This window comes from Diadema antillarum, unplaced genomic scaffold (genome assembly GCF_040938485.1).
Source record: "Diadema antillarum isolate AM-2024a unplaced genomic scaffold, OU_Dant_1.0 scf00000000, whole genome shotgun sequence".
Taxonomy (NCBI): Eukaryota; Metazoa; Echinodermata; class Echinoidea; order Diadematoida; family Diadematidae; genus Diadema; species Diadema antillarum.
In genome coordinates this window covers 181,692-204,073 of record NW_027270889.1, presented here as the reverse complement: position 1 = coordinate 204,073, position 22,382 = coordinate 181,692, and the positions used below count along the sequence as shown (strand labels likewise).

General features: G+C 38.7%; 1 protein-coding gene across 1 annotated transcript in view; it reads right to left on the bottom strand.

Moving 5' to 3' along the window:
* LOC139707910 (uncharacterized) overlaps positions 1 to 22,382 on the bottom strand; it is a 68,121-nt gene that overhangs the window by 7,631 nt on the left and 38,108 nt on the right. The window contains exons 9-22 of the mRNA XM_071623241.1: positions 16,973 to 17,047; positions 16,355 to 16,495; positions 15,611 to 15,823; positions 14,636 to 14,815; positions 12,846 to 13,112; positions 11,016 to 11,214; positions 9,783 to 9,934; positions 8,894 to 9,126; positions 7,444 to 7,653; positions 5,781 to 5,889; positions 4,932 to 5,030; positions 2,596 to 2,756; positions 998 to 1,189; positions 93 to 219 (exon numbers count right to left, since the gene is read on the bottom strand). Coding sequence (XP_071479342.1) covers positions 93 to 219; positions 998 to 1,189; positions 2,596 to 2,756; positions 4,932 to 5,030; positions 5,781 to 5,889; positions 7,444 to 7,653; positions 8,894 to 9,126; positions 9,783 to 9,934; positions 11,016 to 11,214; positions 12,846 to 13,112; positions 14,636 to 14,815; positions 15,611 to 15,823; positions 16,355 to 16,495; positions 16,973 to 17,047 — 2,358 coding nt within the window. The remainder of the gene's footprint in view (positions 1 to 92; positions 220 to 997; positions 1,190 to 2,595; positions 2,757 to 4,931; positions 5,031 to 5,780; positions 5,890 to 7,443; positions 7,654 to 8,893; positions 9,127 to 9,782; positions 9,935 to 11,015; positions 11,215 to 12,845; positions 13,113 to 14,635; positions 14,816 to 15,610; positions 15,824 to 16,354; positions 16,496 to 16,972; positions 17,048 to 22,382) is intronic.

Genomic DNA, 22,382 nt, shown 5'->3' with positions numbered 1-22,382 from the left:
TCCCCGATGAGGAGGTACGACAATACTAGTACAGGATTTTTCCGTCTATTTACTCATTAGAAGCCTTATATGAATGCGAAGTGATGGATTACCTTTCAGTTTCTCCGGTTCAACTAGATTTGTTACGCTCTGATCAAACTCTTCTTGGGTGAACGTGGTCAGGGCTTCGACCATCAGCGTCAGAGTGAACCTGGCGCAGCTGCCGTAAGATGTGCACACCTGTGACGGCAGGGGGAAATAGATATCAGAGCATAATTATCAGCGGTATACAGTGCAAGTCAGGCAAGCTAAATACGTGTATGTCCACTTCAGAAAGCAATGATGACGATGACAGCGACAACGACGATGATGATGACAATGATGATGATGATTACGATGATGATAATTACGATGATGATGATTACGAAAATAATAATGATGATGGTGATGATGAGGATTATATTGATGATGATGACGACGATGATGAAGAAGAAGATGATAATGATGATGATTATAATGATTATGATAATAATAGCCATCATCATCATAATCATCATTTTCTTAATCATATTAATTACAATAATAACAATAAATGATGTCATTGCCCTTCACTAGATATTGTTTGATACATTTCTGGGGTTGCAATAGACGAAAACACAGTAGTTAAGTGTGTACAACCCTTCAGATGTCTTGGTCTATGTTTTTAGTTTTCAGGTCTATAGTGAAGCCTGCTCTGTTTGTGTACTCCATAGGGTGATGGAATCTCACAGTTCTCAATTAGAGGGTATGGGGAGCGTTGTGAGGTGTGGAGGGGGAGTTAAAGGTTAGCGCTATTGTTTTACAGAAGCCAGTTCATGTGATTTGTTTGTTTGTTTGTTTGTTTTTACCAGTGTTTATTTTGTAAATTCTTATGTTCATAAAGTACATTTAGAAACAAAAAGCAAAGCCCTTAAGACAGAATGACGAAATTCCATATGTCATTTCATGACCTGTATATTTGTGGTGCTGACGAACTCACTCGAATGACGAAGGTGTTTGAGTCCGTCCCGTCGATGGACTGACGACCGACCAGGGAGATGCGACCTTCGGACTGGGCGTCGGTCTGAGCGATGTAGCGCACGTTGCCGCTGGCCCTGGTCTGTACGAACATCTGGTAGGTGAGGGGGTAGGCATCCTCGTCGGTTACACACTTTTCTATCACGAAGACGAGCTGTGGATAGAAAGGAATGACGGTAAATCAAAATGACAAACCTGGACTTGAGGAAGCATTCAATGTCAATTTTTCAATTCAATTTCAATTCATCTTGATATTCTCATGAAAATGACACAAAAATACAATATAATACCAAATCTCTTAAGAATACAATTGTACAAATTACAATGTAGGTAGAGTTTCATCTGAAATGTTCAACAGGATGCCTCAATAAAACAAAGGTCTGTTTACAGTAGTGCTGGGCTTTGTTGAAAATACAAAAATATGATGCGCCTATACGTAAAAGCAAGCTTGTGCAGACGTGATGGGTGCCGGGATAAAATCAGATATAGGGAAATAAGGAGCACGTAATTTACATCTACTTCGACAATCTAACAAAGTGCGCTGGTGATTGATATTTTGAGAGCAATGCAATATTACAGTTCGAATAATTATAGTTCTAAGATTGGAGTGTTAGTCGGTTTTTTTTTTTTTATTTGGCACAATTTATTGTGGAAGCTACAGCATTGTTCTTGCAGAGACACCGACCATTATTATTAAACAAGCACTGCCAGATACTAATTTTTACACCTGAATCTAGCGAGGCATCACGGGTAAAAACATTTCGACAAAGGAAGTAAGCACTAGGCAGGACTCGAGCTTGGGACTTCCGTTTGAAAGTCGAGAGTTGCATCCACTATACCACAGCCCCCTATATGCGCACTTAAAGGGGAAACTGAGTCCAAATATAAGTCTTACGATAAAATTTGACGGATATCGGATGAAAAATGATAAAGTTATGACATTGTGAAGTTTTGCTAATTTCTGCAAAGCAGATCTTGTACAGTGACTATGAATACGCAAAGCTAACCTTGTCATACCCTCACAATTTTCCGTTGATCGTGTGCAAAAAAAAAAAAAAAAAAAAAAATGACGAAAATTCAATGTTTCTGTCATTGAAGTCTGAAACATGATGTTATTCCTGGTTGAATAACTTCAGAATAGTGATCCATTAAATATACGAGGATTTGGAGCCTTGGGCATAAATTTTGCGTGTAAATAAAAAACTGGGAATTTTAAAACTTTATGTACAACTATATGGTAAGTTGTGAGGGGATGACATGCTCACTTTGCCATTTGCATATTCATATTGATTATTCAAGAACTGTTTCCCCCCCCCAAAAAAAAAAAAAATAACGAAACTTCAAAATGTCATAACTTCCTTATTTTTCATCCAATTTCGATCAAAACTATACCGTTGAACTCGTAATATTTTACTCATATTCTTATCAGACCAACTTACATTTGGACTGGATTTCACCTTTAAACTTTAAAGTCCGAGAGATGCGACCTTTCAAGTCGGATCGGAGAACTATTACCATCCAACGAATTAAAATAACATCCCGGACTCAAATAACACTGACCTGGTCGAGAGCGGTGTAGCTATTGACCCCATCCTGGAGAGCCATGGAGCAGAGAGAAACGCCCGAATAGGTCGTGGTGCTGAAAGTAACACTGGCTTCCTGGCCGTCAGCATCCGTGACTGTTAGTCGGAACATGTAGGATGTGCCTTCGTCCAGCGTACCTAAAAGTTATGGCATTAGCCCAGAACACGAGACATAACAATCCTGTCTGAACAAGGGTAGGTTACGTTTGATCGGAGTTGTAGTTTGTTCATAGCAAGTTCAAGTTTAAGTTCAAGTTTATATTTCTTCATCCTCAGCATAATCTATAGGACATACATGGCATAGGTACAACGTGATTGAAATGAAAGAGATATCAACACAAGTAAATCCAAAAGCAGGGTAGGCCTATACATTGCACTGTCGATGAGAAACAAAAAAGTGAAACATGTGACAGTTTGAGCAGAGGACAGGACAAACATTTTGAGCATAGGACAGGACAGGTGTTATCCTAATCACCGTTTACCTCCTATGACAAAATTGGCACATCTTGGCTCACAGTCAGAGTCGTTTAACACATTAAGGTCGAAAAACGCGTATGAATGATAACGTCCACCATTCGTCGTCCTCCGTCCATCCGTATACCATTTTAATGGCATTATTTACCATGTGCAGATGAAACAAAAACCCAGCTTTAGTGCTTCTAACAGTTCTAAAGTATGACTTAGGGATAGAAATAACCACTGTAAAAAATTCAATAAGGATAATCAATGTTAAGTACTGTTAGATATACAAAATGTGAACAAATGCCACAATGAGATTGTTTCTAGAATAAACCATCTACAGTTATGACTTATTGAGAAAAAAAAATCATTTCTCCCTATATTTTAAGCCCCCGTTCCACTATCACGATCTGGACCCCGATCTGTCCCGATCTAGCAGATCGGGAGAGAGCGGCAAAAGCGTACGGGGATCGGAAGCATCGTAGCAGCAGCATGTGGAGGTCGGGGTTGGAGCGGGCATTTTTTCAGATCGGGAAGAAATTTTGAACCTATTCAAAATTTCTTCCCGATCTCCCCGATCAAAATCGACCTATTTTCAATCGTATGGCAAGCGGGGAGAGCGTAGTGACAGCGTAAACGCAGCGGGATGAGCGTAACAAGGTCTTTCTGAGCGTCCATCGGCACAAGAACGGGAAGAAAACTTACACAAAAATGTCTGCCAGAAGAAGATCAAGGAGATTGAGAGACAGAATTGTTAAGGAAGAGGAGGGCATTGTCGCTACACCTGTCAGGGCAGAACATGAAGAAGAAGGAGCTCAAATTTTCGAAGAAGGAGAAGAGATGAAGAAAAAGAAGAGAAGAAAGCAGCAAAGCAGCTACCCTAAAGGCGAAGAAAGAGAGATTGCACGTAATGCTAAAGAGGAGGAAGAGGATATAGCAGAATTTTGAAGAATATGAAATCATCTACAACTGGAGGAAGACGGACCATAAAAGCAAGGACATCCAGAAAAAGCCTTGGAAAAATCACCACGTCTTTGTTTATAACAATGCATTGCTGCAAAAGAACCGGGAGTTGAGGAGCCTCTTCGAGGTCGACAGTATATTTCTTCGGTTCTGCATGCTAATAAGTTGATTGACTGCAGATCGACAGTCGAATCGGGGTACATCGGGGCACATCGGGCACTTTTCAGCTCTCTGAACGGGGTGACAGCGTGATAAGATCGTAGAGATCGTTCAGAGCGTAGATACAGCGTGCATCGATCGGATAACATCGGCAACATCGCACTGACAGCGTAGCTACACGTTGTACATCGTTCTAAAGCGTAGCTGCAGCAGCAGAGATCGTAATGCCTCATTCCCGATCATCGTAGTAAGAGCGTAGCAAGCACGTGGTAGTCGTAACTGCAGCGTTCTTAGAGCGTTCTAACATCGTACTGTGTCCAGATCGGCTCAGGTTTTACCCGATCCTTCCCGATCTGAGAAAATTGTCAAATCGTAGCGGGAACGGCATATCGAGAATTGGGAAGTTTTGTGATACAACTGACCTACAATAATATGCATCAAATTTGATAACTGGAAAATTTTTAAAATCACCGTTCCCAAAGTTAAATAGCATACTTTCACCCGTCGCTCCCGTTTTTCTTCTGCTTCTACAATGCTATGAAGGTCCTATAACAACAACAACAACACCACCAAAAGTATCATATGGCCATGTGGCATTTGTTGCTATACCATACGGACCTCTGTTACAGTCAAATATTATTCAAAATAACATACTTCAGTCGGTGCATTTGTCTAGGACTAGAACTTACGAGTTTTGCCAGCCGGGCTTAGAAGCTATTACTGTAATCTTACCTGCTGGAATGTTGACGTATACAAGGCTGTTGAACGGAAGCGCCGTCGAGAATTGGATAATAGACGGGTTAAAACTGCTAACATCGACGTATCCACTGTCTGCAAATACATAATAAGAGGCATCTTGACAGTTAGTCTATTCAGATATTGTGTGTCCATTTCAATGCTGACGAAATGTTAGCCAAAGCATATCATAACGATAATGGCTTCATTTTCACATAGTTAGGTCTACAGACATATAACTTGTTGATGCGACAGTGATAGCTGCTACCATAGCAACAGAGCAAAATGGTCGCAGATGACTGGCTGTTGGAGACTTGATGCCATGGCAACAACTTTTCTCATAATGACGTGCTGCTGGTTTCAGTTTATAAAAGAAGGAAGTCCAAGTAGTTCGATTCGAGCTACAAAGAAATTGGCAACCATCTACAATTGTTACCTCTCACAAGGTTCCGCATATTGGGCCTACACCATCCAACCAATTTTTGAAAGGGATAGACATCAGACATAGACATAGATAAGATTAGAAATACAATAACCCTTATTGGTATCAAAAGTTTGTTAAGGCCTGAAAATGTATAGAATAGGTCCTATGTGTGTCTTAACTGGTGAAACAATGTATACGTCATAATGACGATTGACGTCGCTATTCATCTCTGAGTAAGATGCAAATGAGGGCCTATAACGTATATGGGAAGATAATACATACTAGTACTTCGTAACCACACACACACACACACACACAATGTCATGCAAATATGTTCCGTTTGTACGCATATCGCGTGCGCCGCACAAAAAAAAATCTTAGCTAGATCTCTCAATACTTTTCCCAGTCCCTTCTGACTATACCTGAATCCGTTGACCAGTCTACGGTGATTGCAGAAGTGTGAATGATGATAGCCCGCAGGGTGAGAGGCCGGTCAATGCCTACCTTCTTCGGGAGGAGTTGGGTGACGGCCTGTGGCATGAAGCGGTGGAGAAAACTGATGAGAACTGCACTGGCAGTCGGCCACGGCCTTACCGCTTTCTCACAAATTAAATATCAACAAAACATAAAGGCAACTGACTAAATGTATAGTCACCAAGTATGGTGAAGGGTAGTAGAGTCGAAGTGGTAAGTTCATTTTTGGTTACGCTTTTGGCTGAGCCATTATTGTATAAATGAATTGATATAGCTGTGGAAGTCAGTGAGTACCACAATAACGAGACTTGAACTCGTCACTGAGACGATCGAGTTAGGTAATTCAAAGAGATGAATTGATGGTCTGAGAGCCTTAGAAATTTTAAAAGTAAAAACCAAATAAACAAATAAAATGGAAAAATCTGCGGGTGCTGGGAATCGAACCTACGACCCCACGAATGCAAGACTGATTGCTTTACCACTGCGCCACGGAAATCCTTACAGACATAACATGCAGAGCTCTACGGAGCGCAAGTACATTGGCAATTGTAACTTTCAATCGAAAATTTTGGCATGATCCCAACATCTGATTAAAAAATGAGCATCCATATAAAAAGTAGCTTTTAATTTTAGCTCTAACAAAACGACGCTTGGGAGAAAAATGGGGCAAAAACAAGCGACATGCTCCTCAGGGAACCCCAGTAATGTATATAAATGATTTTAAAAAACATCTTCTTAAATTTAGCACGTAATTGTTGAAAAGTTTGACTTTTCACTTTTAACCGAAAAATGATCCAATATGTCGGGAAATGTAAAATGAATTGACTTGTCAAGGAGAGGTGGTTTAAGGTTTGTGAAAACTACGGAAAGGGAAAAATCAACGTTTTGTTCGAGCTCCACAGAAACAATTGCACATCTGTTTTTTGGAATGTGATGCTACCCAAAGGTTCATTGCTCAAATACATGAAATTTTGTTACAGAATAAAACTCAAATTACTAAAAGTTCCTTTATACTTGGTTCGACAGAAAATCCAAAATGTTACAACGTGGTTAATTTGTAAGCAAAATACTTCATATTTTCTGTAAGAAATAAAAAGAAATCGTTACATTTTAGCCAATTTTGTCAATTTTTCAAGCAAGCAAAGAAAGTAGACGAATATATGTCTGAGAAAATCAAAGGTTTTGTATCTAATATTAATTGGAATCGCATTTATATTATTTAGTTGTTTCGCAGTTGCCTGTCAAATTCGGATCATTTGTTTTTATGTATTGTATGTGACATTTATTTTGTACCTGAATGTTTACATGAATAAAATTTCTTTGTGAAAAACAAAGAATCCACTCGCAATAAGCAGAAAACTGTGTTGAGGCCGATTTGGTTCAGTTTGCTTGAAGGCGGCTGAGTGAACAAAATGATAATTTACTGAAATATACCGCGACCGCCTCTCCGCCTAGAAGTTAAACGAATCCTCCTGTAAACGCCCTATCAAACAATTATCTTCTACACTGGAAAATGGGACCGGGGTGAAAGATTCCAACTATTCAACCAACCAAACACAAGCAACAGACTACTAGCTCTACATGATAACACATTCTTCTCTGAGCTAATACCTTCGGCGGGTTTCCTGACTTGGTGTTGATGATGATGCTGGCGGAGGCAGTACGGGAAACCTTGGCGATGTCCAGGGTGAACTGGTAGGTACTGTCTGGGTAGAAGTTGTTAGCATCGAAGGCTAACGAGCTTGACACGGTGTCTTCTTGTGCCGGGAACACCTGGCGCGTGGCGCGCGATAGGCATGTCTCGTACGATGCACCATTCCACTAGGGGGTAGATTAAATATGTTTCTATAATCATCTCTTAGTTTCTCCTCGTTAGAAAATCTAAATAAAACAAATCTGTAAGGTTAGCAGTCTCGTCTTTAAACAATCAAAATTGTCAATTTGAACAATCGAGCGAGTATTAGAACAGCCAACATTTCTGTTTCATTTATGTAGAAGCTTATCTGTATTGATACTTCATCTGAAATTGGTGTTATATTAATAAACTAATGATCTAGTTCAAAGCACACTGTTTATCTATCTATATTCAGCTATCAACTCTACAGCCTTCATTAGATTAATGATCACAAACTTAAAGGGATGGTATAGTATTGTTGGAGATGAGGATTGGGCATATATATATATATATATATATATATATATAACTTTTTTTGAGATACCAAGAAACTGAGGATTGGGCATATATTTGAGATACCAAGAAACCACTTATGAAATAGTATTGAGCATGCCATTCCAAGAGGAATTTAAAGTTTATCTGAAAATCGATTGTATACGTACACTGTCAATACCTTCAAAATGTCACAAATTAACACTAGAACAAAATTTTAAAGAGACATGATCAGACAAGTTTCTGAAAATGCTTTTAAATTTACGAAAATAGGAATAACGACTGTTCTTCTATTTTTTCTTTTGTAATCTAGTAACCATAACCAGCATCAAACACCCAGGAGAAATACCCGACAGTACTTACGCTAGTATAATAGTGTTATTGAGCACTCGCCAACAAATTCGTTGACAAACTTGTTTGAATATTTAGAGGCAGAAATAAAAAAATGCACATAGTCTTCCGAGTCAATAATAAAATTGAATTAATATATAGTACTTGACTGAACCATCTCTACTTTCTGTTTGCTTGATGTTGTTGTTTTTGTTTTGACTACCGTGCTGGAAAGAACACAGTGTCCTCCAGTGTGAGAAACACAGTGTGAAAACAATGTGTACACAGTGTGAACACAATGTGTACACAGTGTGAAATCTCAGTGTTTCACACTGTTAATTCGAGTGTTTCAACAGTGTGTACACATTGTGAATCATCAATTCACAGTCTGACACATTACCATGTGAACACTCTGTGAAAACCAAACCACAGTGTGAAATCATCTCCAGACTGTTGAATTCGAGCATTTTCACATAGTTGACTATGTGACCACACTGTGAACACACTGTGGAACACTGTGTTCTTTCCAGTTGGGTAGCTACGATGTGCCGGGGTCTAGTTCACCTTTGCGCATGTCCAGACGTAGGTCATCTCTTCGTCCTGGTTGTCAGGGTCGTACGACTTTGATCCGTCCAGAACTAGCACGCCACTGTCCACGCCAACAGTGATCTCGTCCCCGCGATCGATGACAGCGACGAGATCCGAGTAGACAGTGGTGATTTTCACGGACTGCGTAGTCACTTTTGGCGGGTCGCTGCCATCTTGGACGGTGACGGTAAAAGTCAATTCAGAGTCACCTGGACAAGGAAGAGGTGAGTATGGGGATGAAATGCGGGGCTGCAGTGGCTCAGTGGCTATGAGACAAGAGGCTATACCAATCATACGGTCCCGGGTTCGAATCTCTTAATTGGCAGCAACTAGTTGTGACTTGCACTTATGCAAGGCACTTTATACTCTGAACCTAATATTTTGCAATGGACTTCAACCTCCCAATCCTATGGTCACTTGTCGGTTACTGGCAGACAGTTTGTGTCGTCACCTAGGTGTAGTCATCACTATTAAAGCAAGGAGCTTTGGGTGAATGGTTATCCCTCATATCCCTCACTTCTGTCCATCAGCAAAGCGAGTATCGAATTGAATTAGAATTACATTACAATGACAAATAAGCTTCTCAGCAAATACAATTTGCACATGTCAATGCTTGTCAACAACGACTAATATCATGTTTGACGTATTCAAAGCTAGGGATTATTAAGTGGTTGCTGAACGATCGTTTTGCGATACCACACTATGCTGTAATGGATTAGCCAATGGATTAGCAAACGATACGTTTTGTTGTGGTTGTTGTTTGTTTGCTTGTTGGGTTGGTTGGTTGTTGTTGTGTTTTTTTTTTTCTAGTGGGAATAACGACAGACGAATTGCACGAAAGATGATTTCCTAAATAGTACGACACCTGGTAGGCTTCCTGCAGGAACGAAGAGAAAAGGCGTCGTTCTTGTTCGCAGGTTGAGAGCAACGGTAGAATCATCGACGCTCCATGCGTAACTAATTTGCGAAGCGCCCCCACATGCCTCGTGAAAGGTTACAGAAGCCGCCAGGGCAAATCTGCGATAAATGACAAATGAAAGCCGCTCACTGCAGTCATCGACGTTAAAAACAGCACTTCTTCAAAATATCACTCTTTTTACAAGATGGTTGATTCTTAAATCTCGGAATTACTCTTTATTATCGCTAAATATTTATTATTCTTCATCATCACCTTCTGAACGAGATTGTGGTACGACGTTGCAAGATTCACACGGCACTAATAACAACTCCCTAAATACATCACATAATGATGTAAACAATATCATACAAGTCACCACTGAGACGCTATGGGAATTAGAAAAGTGACTTCTTTGTCTTTTAACGTGAATGGAAGAAGTAAGATTTATTGCATATGATATAGGCAATCCAGCTCTGAGCGTGGTCACGGACTTAGTTCGATCCTCTAGACTCTATCATGGCGTTTTACCGGGCGTTTGACACTTTTTGAAGACCCAGCACTGTGTATGAAAGGGTCTCGCGGTGAATATCAGAGAATGCACTTCCTAATCGTTTCGAATGCGAATGTAAATGTCACGCAGAGACTGGATGGGGTATACCCTATGGAATTTAAATGGCCCTTTGCTCTTTCTATATGCGAGAGTACATAATCAACATGCAGTGCAAAATTCGTCATCTCCGAACCCAACAGTTAAAAAAAAAGAGAAAAGTAAAGGGAATATAGGAAAAGAGGAAGGTGATTTGATTTTGATTTGATCTGATTTATTATCTGTACACCATTCTTTACAAATACATCAATTCTCTGCAATTTCATTAGCATTGTTTCCATAGCTACATACATACATGATAATGATGACGATGATGGTGATGATGATGATAATGATGAAAATGATGATAATGATGATAATAAAAATAGAAGAAGAAGAAGTACAAATATGTAGAAGAAAACGTAGGAGTAGAAGAAGAAGAAGGGGGAAGAAGATCAGAAGAAGAAGAAGAGCAGAAGAAGGAGAAGAAGAAGAAGATGATGATGATGATGAAAGAGGAGGAGGGGAGGAGGAGAAGAAGGAGGAGGAGGAGAGGAAAAATCTAATCAACGATAACTGAAGGTCATTATCAAAATAACGTATGGTCGACTTACGGTTCTGAGACGAGAGCTCGCGATGTATCCACCCTCTGTGGGATGATGACGACGTCGGGCAGAGTTTCGGCCGACCGGACGACCTGCAGGGTGGCCGTGTCGCTCTCACCCAGGAAGTTCTCTACGATCACGCTGAAGTTGTACGCCTCTTCGGCGTCGAGATGGGAAGCTGAGATCGTGAAATACGAGCCGTCCGCAGCTGTTGCCAGAATCGAGAGTGACAATGAAACACTTCTCCTGATTCATTTTCTTCTCAAAGCATGTTTTCTTTCTTGTTATTTGGATGTCCAATCACTATAACGTTATAACCATTATAACTATAAAAAAAAAAAAAATGCGGGATACATTTCATTTTGTTCAGTCTTACTGGAAACTCTATTACGGGATAAGTCCTCACATTACTATGGCATAACATCTTGTAAAACTGGATTGAACCCTGGCTGAGAACTTCTTCAATTCTTGTTTACCTTTACAATTTTCCATGCATATTGATAACATTATGCAGTAGTGAGCTGACTGATACCCTTTGCAAAACTGTCGCTCAAAGTGTGGCCAAAACTAGAAATGTCGCTACAGCGACTGGTTATACCCCCGTCAAACAACATTTCATAAGCTTTGGTCAAAACAACATTTGATAAGCTTTGGTCAAAAAACTGAGGAAGTAGTTAAATCCGCAAGATCTTTCCTTGATCTTCTGCCATTAATATGCCGTTACCATGGCAACGTACTTTCAGGTACTGTCGAAAAATGCGTTTTGCACATCTACAACCAAAGGCACACGTCTGTACCAAGTTTCATGGAAATTGGGCAAAAACTGAGGAAGTAGTTTGCAACACAAAATTTTCCATCATTTTGGCTCATAATATGTGAGCTGTTACCATGGCAACATACTTTTTGTCACTGTCAAGAAATGTGTCATGCTGACCTATATCCTAAGACAAACATTCAATATGAATTCCATGAGAATTGGAAGAACACTGATGAAGCAGTTTTGCCATGAAGCATTTTGCCCTATATTTTACCAATAACATGCCGTTACCATGGCAACGCACTTTTTGCCACTGCGGAAATATGTGTCTTCAACATTAACATATTCAGATGAACATCTGTACCTAATTTCATAAAAATTGATCAAAAACTGTGGGAGGAGTTCGCGACGCAAGATTTGTACCCATTTTTGCCCATAATATGCCGTTACCATGGCAACGTACTTTTGGGTACTGTCAAAAAATACGTCTTGCACATCTACAACCCAAGGCACACATCTGTGCCAAGTTTTATGGGAATCGGTTGAAAACTGAGGAAGTAGTTCGCGACGCAAGATTTGTACCCATTTTTGCCCATAATATGCCGTTACCATGGCAACGTACTTTTGGGTACTGTCAAAAAATACGTCTTGCACATCTACAACCCAAGGCACACATCTGTGCCAAGTTTTATGGGAATCGGTTGAAAACTGAGGAAGTAGTTCGCGACGCAAGATTTGCAACGGACCGACCGCCCGACCGACCGCCCGACCGCCCGACCGCCCGACCGCCCGACCGCCCGACCGCCCGACCGACCGCCCGACCGACCGCCCGACCGACCGTCCGCTGATTCCTATATACCCCCTTCAAACTTCGTTTGGCGGGGGTATAATAATGAAAGATGTTTAAACCTTGGCAAAAGCACAACAAAATCGAAGGATGTGCATCTGTTGACATACTACAGCGAGTATATCACACACACAAAAAAACAACAAACAAGCACGCAAGCAAAAAAAAAAAAAATGAGAAGGAATGAGAGAGACAGATCAAAACAACAAGCATGCAAACAATAATGATAACACACCATTGAGTTCATCGGAAACCGCAGAGGACACCGATCCTTGGCTGGAGACGTTCCACGTGTAGACCAAATCTCGCCCAGCACTGCCGGCGGACTTCAGAGCGCTGAGCCGCACGTCACCACAGGCGCTAGGCGTCTTGGTACCGGTGAGGTAGGCATAGACGGCGACGGGAGACGTTGGTGCTTTGGCGGTGATGGACCCGGATACAAAGTGAGCGTAATCTTCATTTCGCTGTTTCAGAACGTTCTCCTTGAAAGTCAACACGTCACCTGGGCAGATCACGACACCAAATAGACTTGCAATCAAAGCAACTAGTAATCATGTCTGACTTTTTAAACATCAATTAAGTCTATTTTACCTCAAATCATGAAATGGATGGCTTTATTTTCAACACCTGCTCTCGCAAAGCAACGAAACGCAAAAATGACTTCGAAATTTTTTAAACAAGCTACAATATGTCTGCCACAATGCCATGTGAAAAACATATCTACTATATCCTGTAATATTTTACCTCTATTACAGAGAAGCAATTGAGTATCTGAATATAAGAACGACCCAAGTCCATGGAAGACCATTTCGAGTAAACTTTAAAAAAAACTTCATATCTTTTTTTATTTGTACGATAATATTCTATTTTACTGTGATGGGAAGGCAACATTGTATATACAAATTAGAACATATATCATTATGACAATTAACATTTACATTAATTGTGGAGAGGCCATTTTGTGTGATGGACTTGGTCGTTCTTTTAATCATATGGACTTGGGTCGTTCTTTGAATCATGATAGAGAAGGACGAGAGAGGGCGCTATAGTATGAATGTAAGAATTACCCAAGTCCTTCATTCTTACATTCATATAAGATTTAACTCATTCATTTCAGGCACTTCCGGGGGTAGTTAGGCTTTATCATTTATATACAAGATGAGTCCATGCATAAACTACAATTTTCCATGTCAAACTCAATTTGGCCCAAAAGGACTTTGGTCGTTCTTATATTCAGGTCTTCAATTCTACTTTTTGAATAGTTTCGTGTGTAATGATGGAAATCTGTTATTAAGGGGTCACTACCTGAATACTCTATTATGAGAAGAGAACTTCTCATCTGCTAAATGCAAATGTATCCGAAGTCTTTTCCTGTTTCATCATGCTATTACGAAAGCTGACAATAACCTTGTCGTGTTTGCTTCCGTTGCAATTAGGCAACTTTAGTTTTGCGACGTGGACGTAAGGGTGACAATTGTGTTGACTTTTTTTCTTCTCTGCGTCGTATTGCACAGTAGCTTTAGAGTTCGCGAAGACACAGCCTAAGTATTAGCGGCGCCCCTAATTTATGCCGTACGTCAATCAAGCAGCTCTCTGCGTCTTGAGCGGACGCCATTTAAAGTGACTACGAACCGAGGTGAAAAGCCAGACGACGCAAGATCGATTTTGATAAGCGGTCTTGCTAGTGCGTAGAACAGTTTTTTTTTTCCCCTCTCGACGTCCTCATCGCTAAATCTAAACCTCCCTAATATTACAGTGAGAGAGCATTTGACAAAGGCTGATATATCTGGACAGCATACTATTTATTACAGAATGTCAATGGATTGTCATTTTGTCGGGCATACTTTACTTCAGCTTGTCACTGAATGAGTCTGTAGACTCTCAAAGGTTTTGACTAAATCTGTGATGAACATTGTGAGTTGTTCACGTATATAACATATAACGTGTAGTTTACACGACCACTGCGTCCCCTACTTGGCCTTTAGAAATAGACAGTACAGTATTCGTCGTGAGGTGTCTGCCTACCTGGTACTATCAATATCGAGTTGTCATCATCACGTGGTATGACGTATATTGTGTTGGAGTAGGGAAAGGCAATGCAACGAGCATCTGCTCCCAGCTTCGAGGTGTTAGTGAAGATCGAGTCGCAAGACTCAACAGCGCCATTATTGATGAATCTGTCAAACACGAGCTTGAGGAAATGACCTGTGGAGAAGAGAGAGAGAGAGAGAGATTCCCGAAGAGTGGGATTTCCGATCCAGTTATAAATTTTCCCGAAATCATCCGCAAAATTAGCTTTTTTAAAAGATCTCTTCGCTTTGGTTGGGTGAAACGTATTTATGATACTTGAAATATTCTCCTAGCCTTCTGAGACAGTGAACACTTTAGCCTCGAGTTTATTGCCATCAGTGGCTATAGAGACAATAGTTGGTTTATCAGATTAAATCTCCACACGTGTAGCTGTCACCATTTGACAGGGATTGTCGTTCCAGCCATTTTTACATCAATATTAAGCAGGTGTTTTGTAAAGAGCAGATTTACTACTCCAACGATTTAGTGTGCGGTGACAATATGGCACGATATTTCTCTTGACCAAATTATGGCATGATATTTCTTACGTTTCATCGAGGCTTGCGTGAACATGATGTCATCTCTCTTATGACAACTGTATGACCCTTGTGAATTTCAGGAGATTCTACTGTTGGAGACGGTGTATGATCGGCAAAAAAACACTGCATAGTTTTAAACAACTAGGGTCTACACATCGGGCCTGAAGTTAGACATGAGTTGTTTTGTTTTTTTGTTTTTCCTGCCAGATATGAGGAAAAAATAATCCCTCTTCTCGCTCCAAGGGCAAACTGATACAGGATGCGTATCGAAAAAATGCAACAAGAGCAACAACAACAACAACATCAAACATGTTTATCAAGTGGAACAAATGAAAAAAAAAAAAACGTTGATGGTGGTAACATACTAAGAAAAGGAAAAGTCGGTCTTTACCTGTCGGTGAGAACTTGAAGCTCTGTACGATTGGTGACGTGGCATAATACGTCAGCGTGTATCCCTCTCCACCGGGCGTGTTGAGGTAGTCGATTCCATTTAGGGACGGGTAGACGGTGACTTGCGTCGAGGACTGAACCATCGGGCCAACAAACAGCAGCAGCTCGTCATTTTCTCCGCCAAACTCTCCCTCAAACAACAGTCTCTCGGTACCTAGAAATTGCAATAGGCACAGTTAGTGATCCTGTGGCGATATCGTAATAGAAGGATTGTTGTCATTTTTCTTTTTTTGAAAAATGTCGCTGTCATATTTTGAGTTTACTCCTGTATATTGTTGTTGTAATTATTTCGTAAATAACTACAAAAGTACGTATATCACTAATTATCTATTGTCGTTATTACTTTCATTATCATCATTATCCGTATTATTATCATTGTAATCCTAGTCATTACGATACTATAATTTTCATCTTTTTTAGATGATCGGCTGCATTATGTAGCAGAAAATAAAAGTTTGACAGATGAACTACAGACGTGCGTTCTCACAGAACTAAATCAAGAACCTCCGAACTATTGTAGTGGAGAAAAAAACTTACCTGAGCAAGGACACAGTTAAAACATGAAGTAGTGTACATAACATGTATAATCAAAAGAGTTCAAATGTGGATTATCTCATCTCATCACTTCGTTCAATTGTAAAAATGAAGGCTGGATTATACATTGACGAAAAGAACACGAACCTACCTGTATAGACGATGGCTATTGGAACGGTAATATCTTTGTAGGCCGTGAACGCTCCGCTAGTTGACGTCATATTGACGTAGATGTATGCCATGCTCTGGTCAATGTCGAAGTCAGTGTTGCTAATGTTGGTGATGGTTATTTCTGGAGACATTGTAGCACGAGTACAGGAAATCGATATGTCAATGAAAAGTCTTAACCGACTAGGCTGGGAGTGGTTCCTCATACAATCGCGTAACGTTATAGAGTTCTTACTCAGCATAATTCATGCATGAAAGGAGAAACATAAAGTCCGGAAATGATGTTTACATTTAGTACTATGTATATCCTTATTAAGGAAAACCCAGAATATAGCAGAATGAAAGAGTAATATCTGAGTAGGTCAGAATATCATGATGATTATAATCATTTTTATTAGGATCATGATTATCTTGTTATCATTATTATTATTATTATTATTATTATTATTATTATCATCATCATTATTATTACTATTATCATTATCATTTTAGTTTCGTAAAGTCAATCGTATAACAGAGATGCTATTCTTGTTGTTGGACTTTGGGGCTCGAGGGTATTATAGCAATGATGGGTTATTTTTAAACTGTGTTATTAACTCACCTTCATAAACGTAAAGTGTGACGAAGCTCTCCGTGGTTACATTGTCGCCTATGTTCAGGTGAACTAAGAACTCGCCTGTAAAATGACAGAAAATATTTGCAAAGTCACTCTTCACTCCATATGACCGTTAAAAAAAAGAAAAAAAAATCACCAAGAAAATATCAGTTTCGCTGTGACCGAGAGATCGTTGCGGTGACGTATAACCCTCTAGAAGCCGTTTCTTAGTGCGAAACGGCCTTGCTTCATAGGAATATTGACAACTGACTTTCTTGACATCCTAATTAAGAGAATAATATCCAGATGGCTTATCGGCAAATTCCAGTCAAAATACCAAGGATTAGTATGTGTTGTGCGTAGACCCATTGATGTACGAATCGATTGTCAGTGAATAATTTGGTTATTAGTTGTCCGTCTAACAATCTTAATAGTCTAAAAAACAACAATGATTAGATAGGGCCTTTTAATCAAACAAGCTTGCGTTTACGTCAGTCCTATAATATTACTCATTTTCTTTGCCCATCCTTTGGTATCTAGAATCACTGACCAGTTTGTCCATTTTGTATGTATGCTCCATGAGAGTATTCATGTTTCTCGTTTATTTTGATGTATCTTCATTGAGATAATATGAAAGTACAGTAAGATGAGATGAAAACGAGTAGTAATGCAGAATATTTCATTTTTCCTCATTATAACGAAGTCCTGAAGAAACAAGTAAGATTCGCTGTGTACATCTGACATATCTGTCTATGCTGAAATTCGTTTCCTCTGGAATGGTAAACACTCCATGTTTAGGCTAGCAAAGCATGAGTGGCTAGTAAGGAAGTAAAATGAGGTGATGCTGAAACACTCAATCAATCATTACTTTTAAAAGAAAAGTAAGATCTCAATTGGCATTAGATGAAATGGCCCATCTGGCACGAAAAGTACAGAAGATTAGCAAAGTGAAGATTTGATTGGAAAATAGGCGAAGCGCCACTTGAAGACATAATTTAAAGTAAGCTCATCATCTGATACAGAAATGCAACACAATGACTGTGGTACGTCACGTGTTTACGGAAGAAGGAATGTTTTAGAAGTTCTTATTGGAAATATTCCATAGTATGATTTTATTTCCATTCTTTTGTAGCAGCTTTAATTCCAATTTTCTCAAATAAACAAGAACGGATAACCGGAGGGCCAAACCGCAAAAACTCGCTTATTTAACGAGTGAGTTGCACTCTCTCTACAAACTAAGTAGACTATGCTTATTTTCAAGATTTTATTGTAACAAACAACATTCCACTGGTCTACCTCAAAAAATTTGTTGCGAAAGCCTCCAAATCCAAGATGGCGTCCAAAATGGCCGCCATATTTACTGAATTTGTTATTTGAATGATAGAATTCGACAGAAACATCAGATTTCAACAAATGTGATGTCATATGAAAGTGAATAAAATTTTCTACAAGTTGATACCATTTTTGTGGGTTATTGTGATAACTGGATTGAGATTTTAAGGAAAAAACACTTATTTTTTGATATTTTTCTGAAAAAAGGAAAATCATGAAAATGCTTGATACAGCATAAATCAGAAAATGACTGAAGGATTATCTTGAAACGTTTCAGGAATTTTGTTTGACAAATAATTAATGTTTGGAGAAAATCAAGGGTCAGTACCGCTTTTTGTTCAGGAGTAATAATGTCTCAAACTTGAAAACTCATGTTGTAAAAATGGGCACTTTAGTTGTGACAAGACATTGCTGGTCATAAGAAAAGTCTGCGCGTGTCAAGACTACTACACGCGCCACTGGCACTGGTGCGTGTAGCAGTGCCAGTGGTTCGTGTAGTAGTCTTAGTAAACGCAGACTCTTGCTTTGACAAACAAGGGTTTGTGCCTGCAAACTAACTTTTCGTACCAAGTGGTAGCTTAGGTGACGCTGATCGTTATTATTTCAAAGTAGATTGTTCTGAAGCAGATGAGATGAAGCAAAAATATCTTTCAAATAGAGGTAGAAGCTTGAAACAACCTGGCTTTAGAAAGTTTCTAACAAAATTTGGATCAATCACTCAAAAAAAAAAATCAAGATTGCAGGCCATCAATGCTGACATAGTGTGTTTCGCCAGAGTAAATGTATCATTTCGATTTTGATATAATTTTGTCTGTTTTGCTTATATGGTTTGTTTATATGGTTTTTATATAATTTGAAAATTGTAATGCTATTTCAAACCATCTTAGGTTTTTATGGAGACATTGTTCAGAATGCACCGTAAATATTTCTCTAAAAAGTAAAAAAAAAAATAAATTAAATTAAATTTTTTATGAAAACCATGTAGAAATTAACATCTTTCCCATATAATCAATATTTGGAGAAAATCAGAGGTCAGTATTGTATTTGGTTCAGGAGTTGTAATGTCTCAAACTTGAAATCTCATTTTACATAATACACTGTATCATGTTTTTACACGCATCTGTTTCCAAAGATGTCACAGAGGGTCAAATCCAAGTTTGTGCTTACTTTTCGAGTTCCACTCTCTCTATAAATAGGACCATACATAGAATTACTAAACGTACTAAGCAATGTTTCGTAAGTACACCTCAGTAGATTTGTTACAAAAACCTCCAAAGTACAGATGCGGTCCAATAGGGTCGCCATTTTTATTGAATTCAAAATTTCTATTGATAGAGACATCGGATTGCAGAAACTTTGATGTCATGTGAAGGAGAGTAAAACTTCCTAAAAGTTGATACCACTTTAGCTGTGTATTGTGATAAATGGGGGGAGGGGGAGGAAATTCATGTATTTATATTGTTTTGAAGAAAGAATGAAATGTAAAAGATAATGCATGATTTAGTATTTATCAAAGAAGAACCGAATAATTATTTTGAAACCTGCGATTGTGATTGAGATTTACTGAGAGGAGACGTAATTCATATTTATGGAATTACAAGCAATATCATACACTGTTGACAAGTTAATATCTAAAACTTGAAAAAAGATATATCTATGCATTATAAATTTTGAATACAATGTGTTTACATGGTCACATGTATACATGGTCACATGTAATACTGTAATGGTCTACTGAGTTAAAAGTGCCTGCAAACTATCTTTTCATGCCAAGTGGACAGGTATAGGTGACACTGGTCGCTATTACTGTAGCATTTCATGGTAGATTGTTCTGAGGCAGATAAGATTGAACATTGAACAAACAGTATTTTCCAAAAAGAGATAGGAGCTTGGAATTTGGCACAAATTTTGCCAATGTGTCATATTTAGCGACAAAAATAGTATCCGCACAAAATTCAAGATGGCAGTAATTGATTGAGGTTGTCGTTCAAGGCATTATTTACCATAAGTACACGTAAAACCAGAACCCACCTTTAGTTAATTCCTCAAACTAGTTCTTAACTGTGAGTTAGGGATAGAACAACTAATGTACAAACTTAAATCAGTATAATCAATGCAAATATTATTAGATATCTTAAATAGATCTGATAAGAACGGGGTTTTTTATACTTAGCTGTCAACAGTTATAATGGCTATGGTTTCTTGTAAAGAAATGGTGATATCTTCGTATGTTTTAGTCTTTATTTTAATTTTTATACATGGTAGAATGTTTTGTGATACAACCAACCTGCACATAAATCGAATGTGATATCTATCCCAATGGTAAACAATACATTATGTGTGATGCGTCAAAGTTAAATCTCAACTTATGATTTCATATATTTTTTAAATCATCTTATATTGCTGTCTATTATATATTTCTATACATCCGAACGATATTGTATAGTGTAAACCATACTGAGGGTCTTTTTTTTTGGGGGGGGGGGGGGGGGGGGTGGAACTCATTCCAGTGGAACTAAATTTGGGTAAGGCCCAATCTTTGATGAAAAAGAAATGCTTCTGTATCAAAGATATGCTTTTTTTACTTGTATGCTGCACTGCTGTTGTAGAAACGTGAATAATGATGGTACTATGTGTAATAATGGCCGTAGATCCGTATATAGTAGATGTCCTTGAAAGCCCTTCTGATCCCACCCCCACCCCCGCAAATCTGGGGGGCGTTTCATCAATGAGTTTGTCGGAGGTTTTCACCGACAAGTTTGCTATCAGCCAATCAGACGCAAGGATTTCAGTAGCTTTTAACAGTTGTCGGTGTAAATCACCGACAAAAAGTTTCATGAAACACCCCCCTGACATGGCGGCAATTTCTCAAATTTGCTGATAAATGTCTTGTACGAAATCATTTTTCAGTATATTTTTCGAATAAAACTGTCCAAATTTATTTTTCGTGCTGTATATTCACATTTACAAAAAAAGCATGCTGAAACTGTATTTACTGTTATTAGATTTTTCTTACATTGTTTTTAGGCTGATTTCATGTTGGTTATAGTGTCACAATTGATCTGAACTTAGGCCATTGTTAGATGCTTTCCCATGGTAGATATCAGAATCACTCGAGAGTGAAAATGTTCATTTTCATTCATTTTAGAGTGACCTCAGGATCACTCGAAGAATGACGAGTGGTCCCTGAGGTCACTCTAAAATGAGTGAAAATGTTCATTTTCACTCAAAATTCACTCCAATTTCACTCTAAATTCACTGTTTTCAGTTATTCACTCCTTCAAAAGTGAATACTTCCACTCGATTTTTTCTCTTTTTTGGAGAGTAGAATATCACTGGTCTTAAAAATGTCTCCATAAAAACCTATGACGGTTCGAAATAGCATTACAATGTTTGAAATATGTAAAAACATATAAATAGATAGCACAACAGACAAAATTATATGAAAATCATGATAATATATTTAATTTGGCGCAATAAACTATGGCAACTTTGATGGCTGTCATCTTAGGTTTTTTTTTTTGTGGTTGATCTGAATTCTGCCTTAAACTATCTAGAACAAGATTGGTGCCAAGTTTCAAGCTACTACCTCTATTTGAAAAAAAAAATTTTTTTGCTTCATCTCATCTGCTTCAGAACAATCTACTTTGAAATAATAGCGACCAGCGTCACCTGAGCTACCACTTGGTACGAAAAGTTAGTTTGCAGGCACAAACCCTTGTTTGTCAAAGCAGGAGTTTGCATTTGCTAAGACTACTACAAGCACCACTGGCACTGCTACACGCGCCAGTATCAGTGGTGCGTGTAGTAGTCTTGACACGCGCAGACTTTTCTTATGACCAACAAGGTCTTGTCACAACTAAAGTGCCCATTTTTACAAAGTGAGTTTTCAAGTTTGAGACATTATCAATCCTGAACAAAAAGTGGTACTGACCCCTAATTTTCTCCAAATATTAATCATATGTCAAACAAAATTCCTGAAACGTTTCAAGATAATCCTTCAGTCATTCTCTGATTTATGCTGAATCAAGCATTTTCATGATTTTCCTTTTTTCAGAAAAATAATATAAAAAAATGAGTGTTT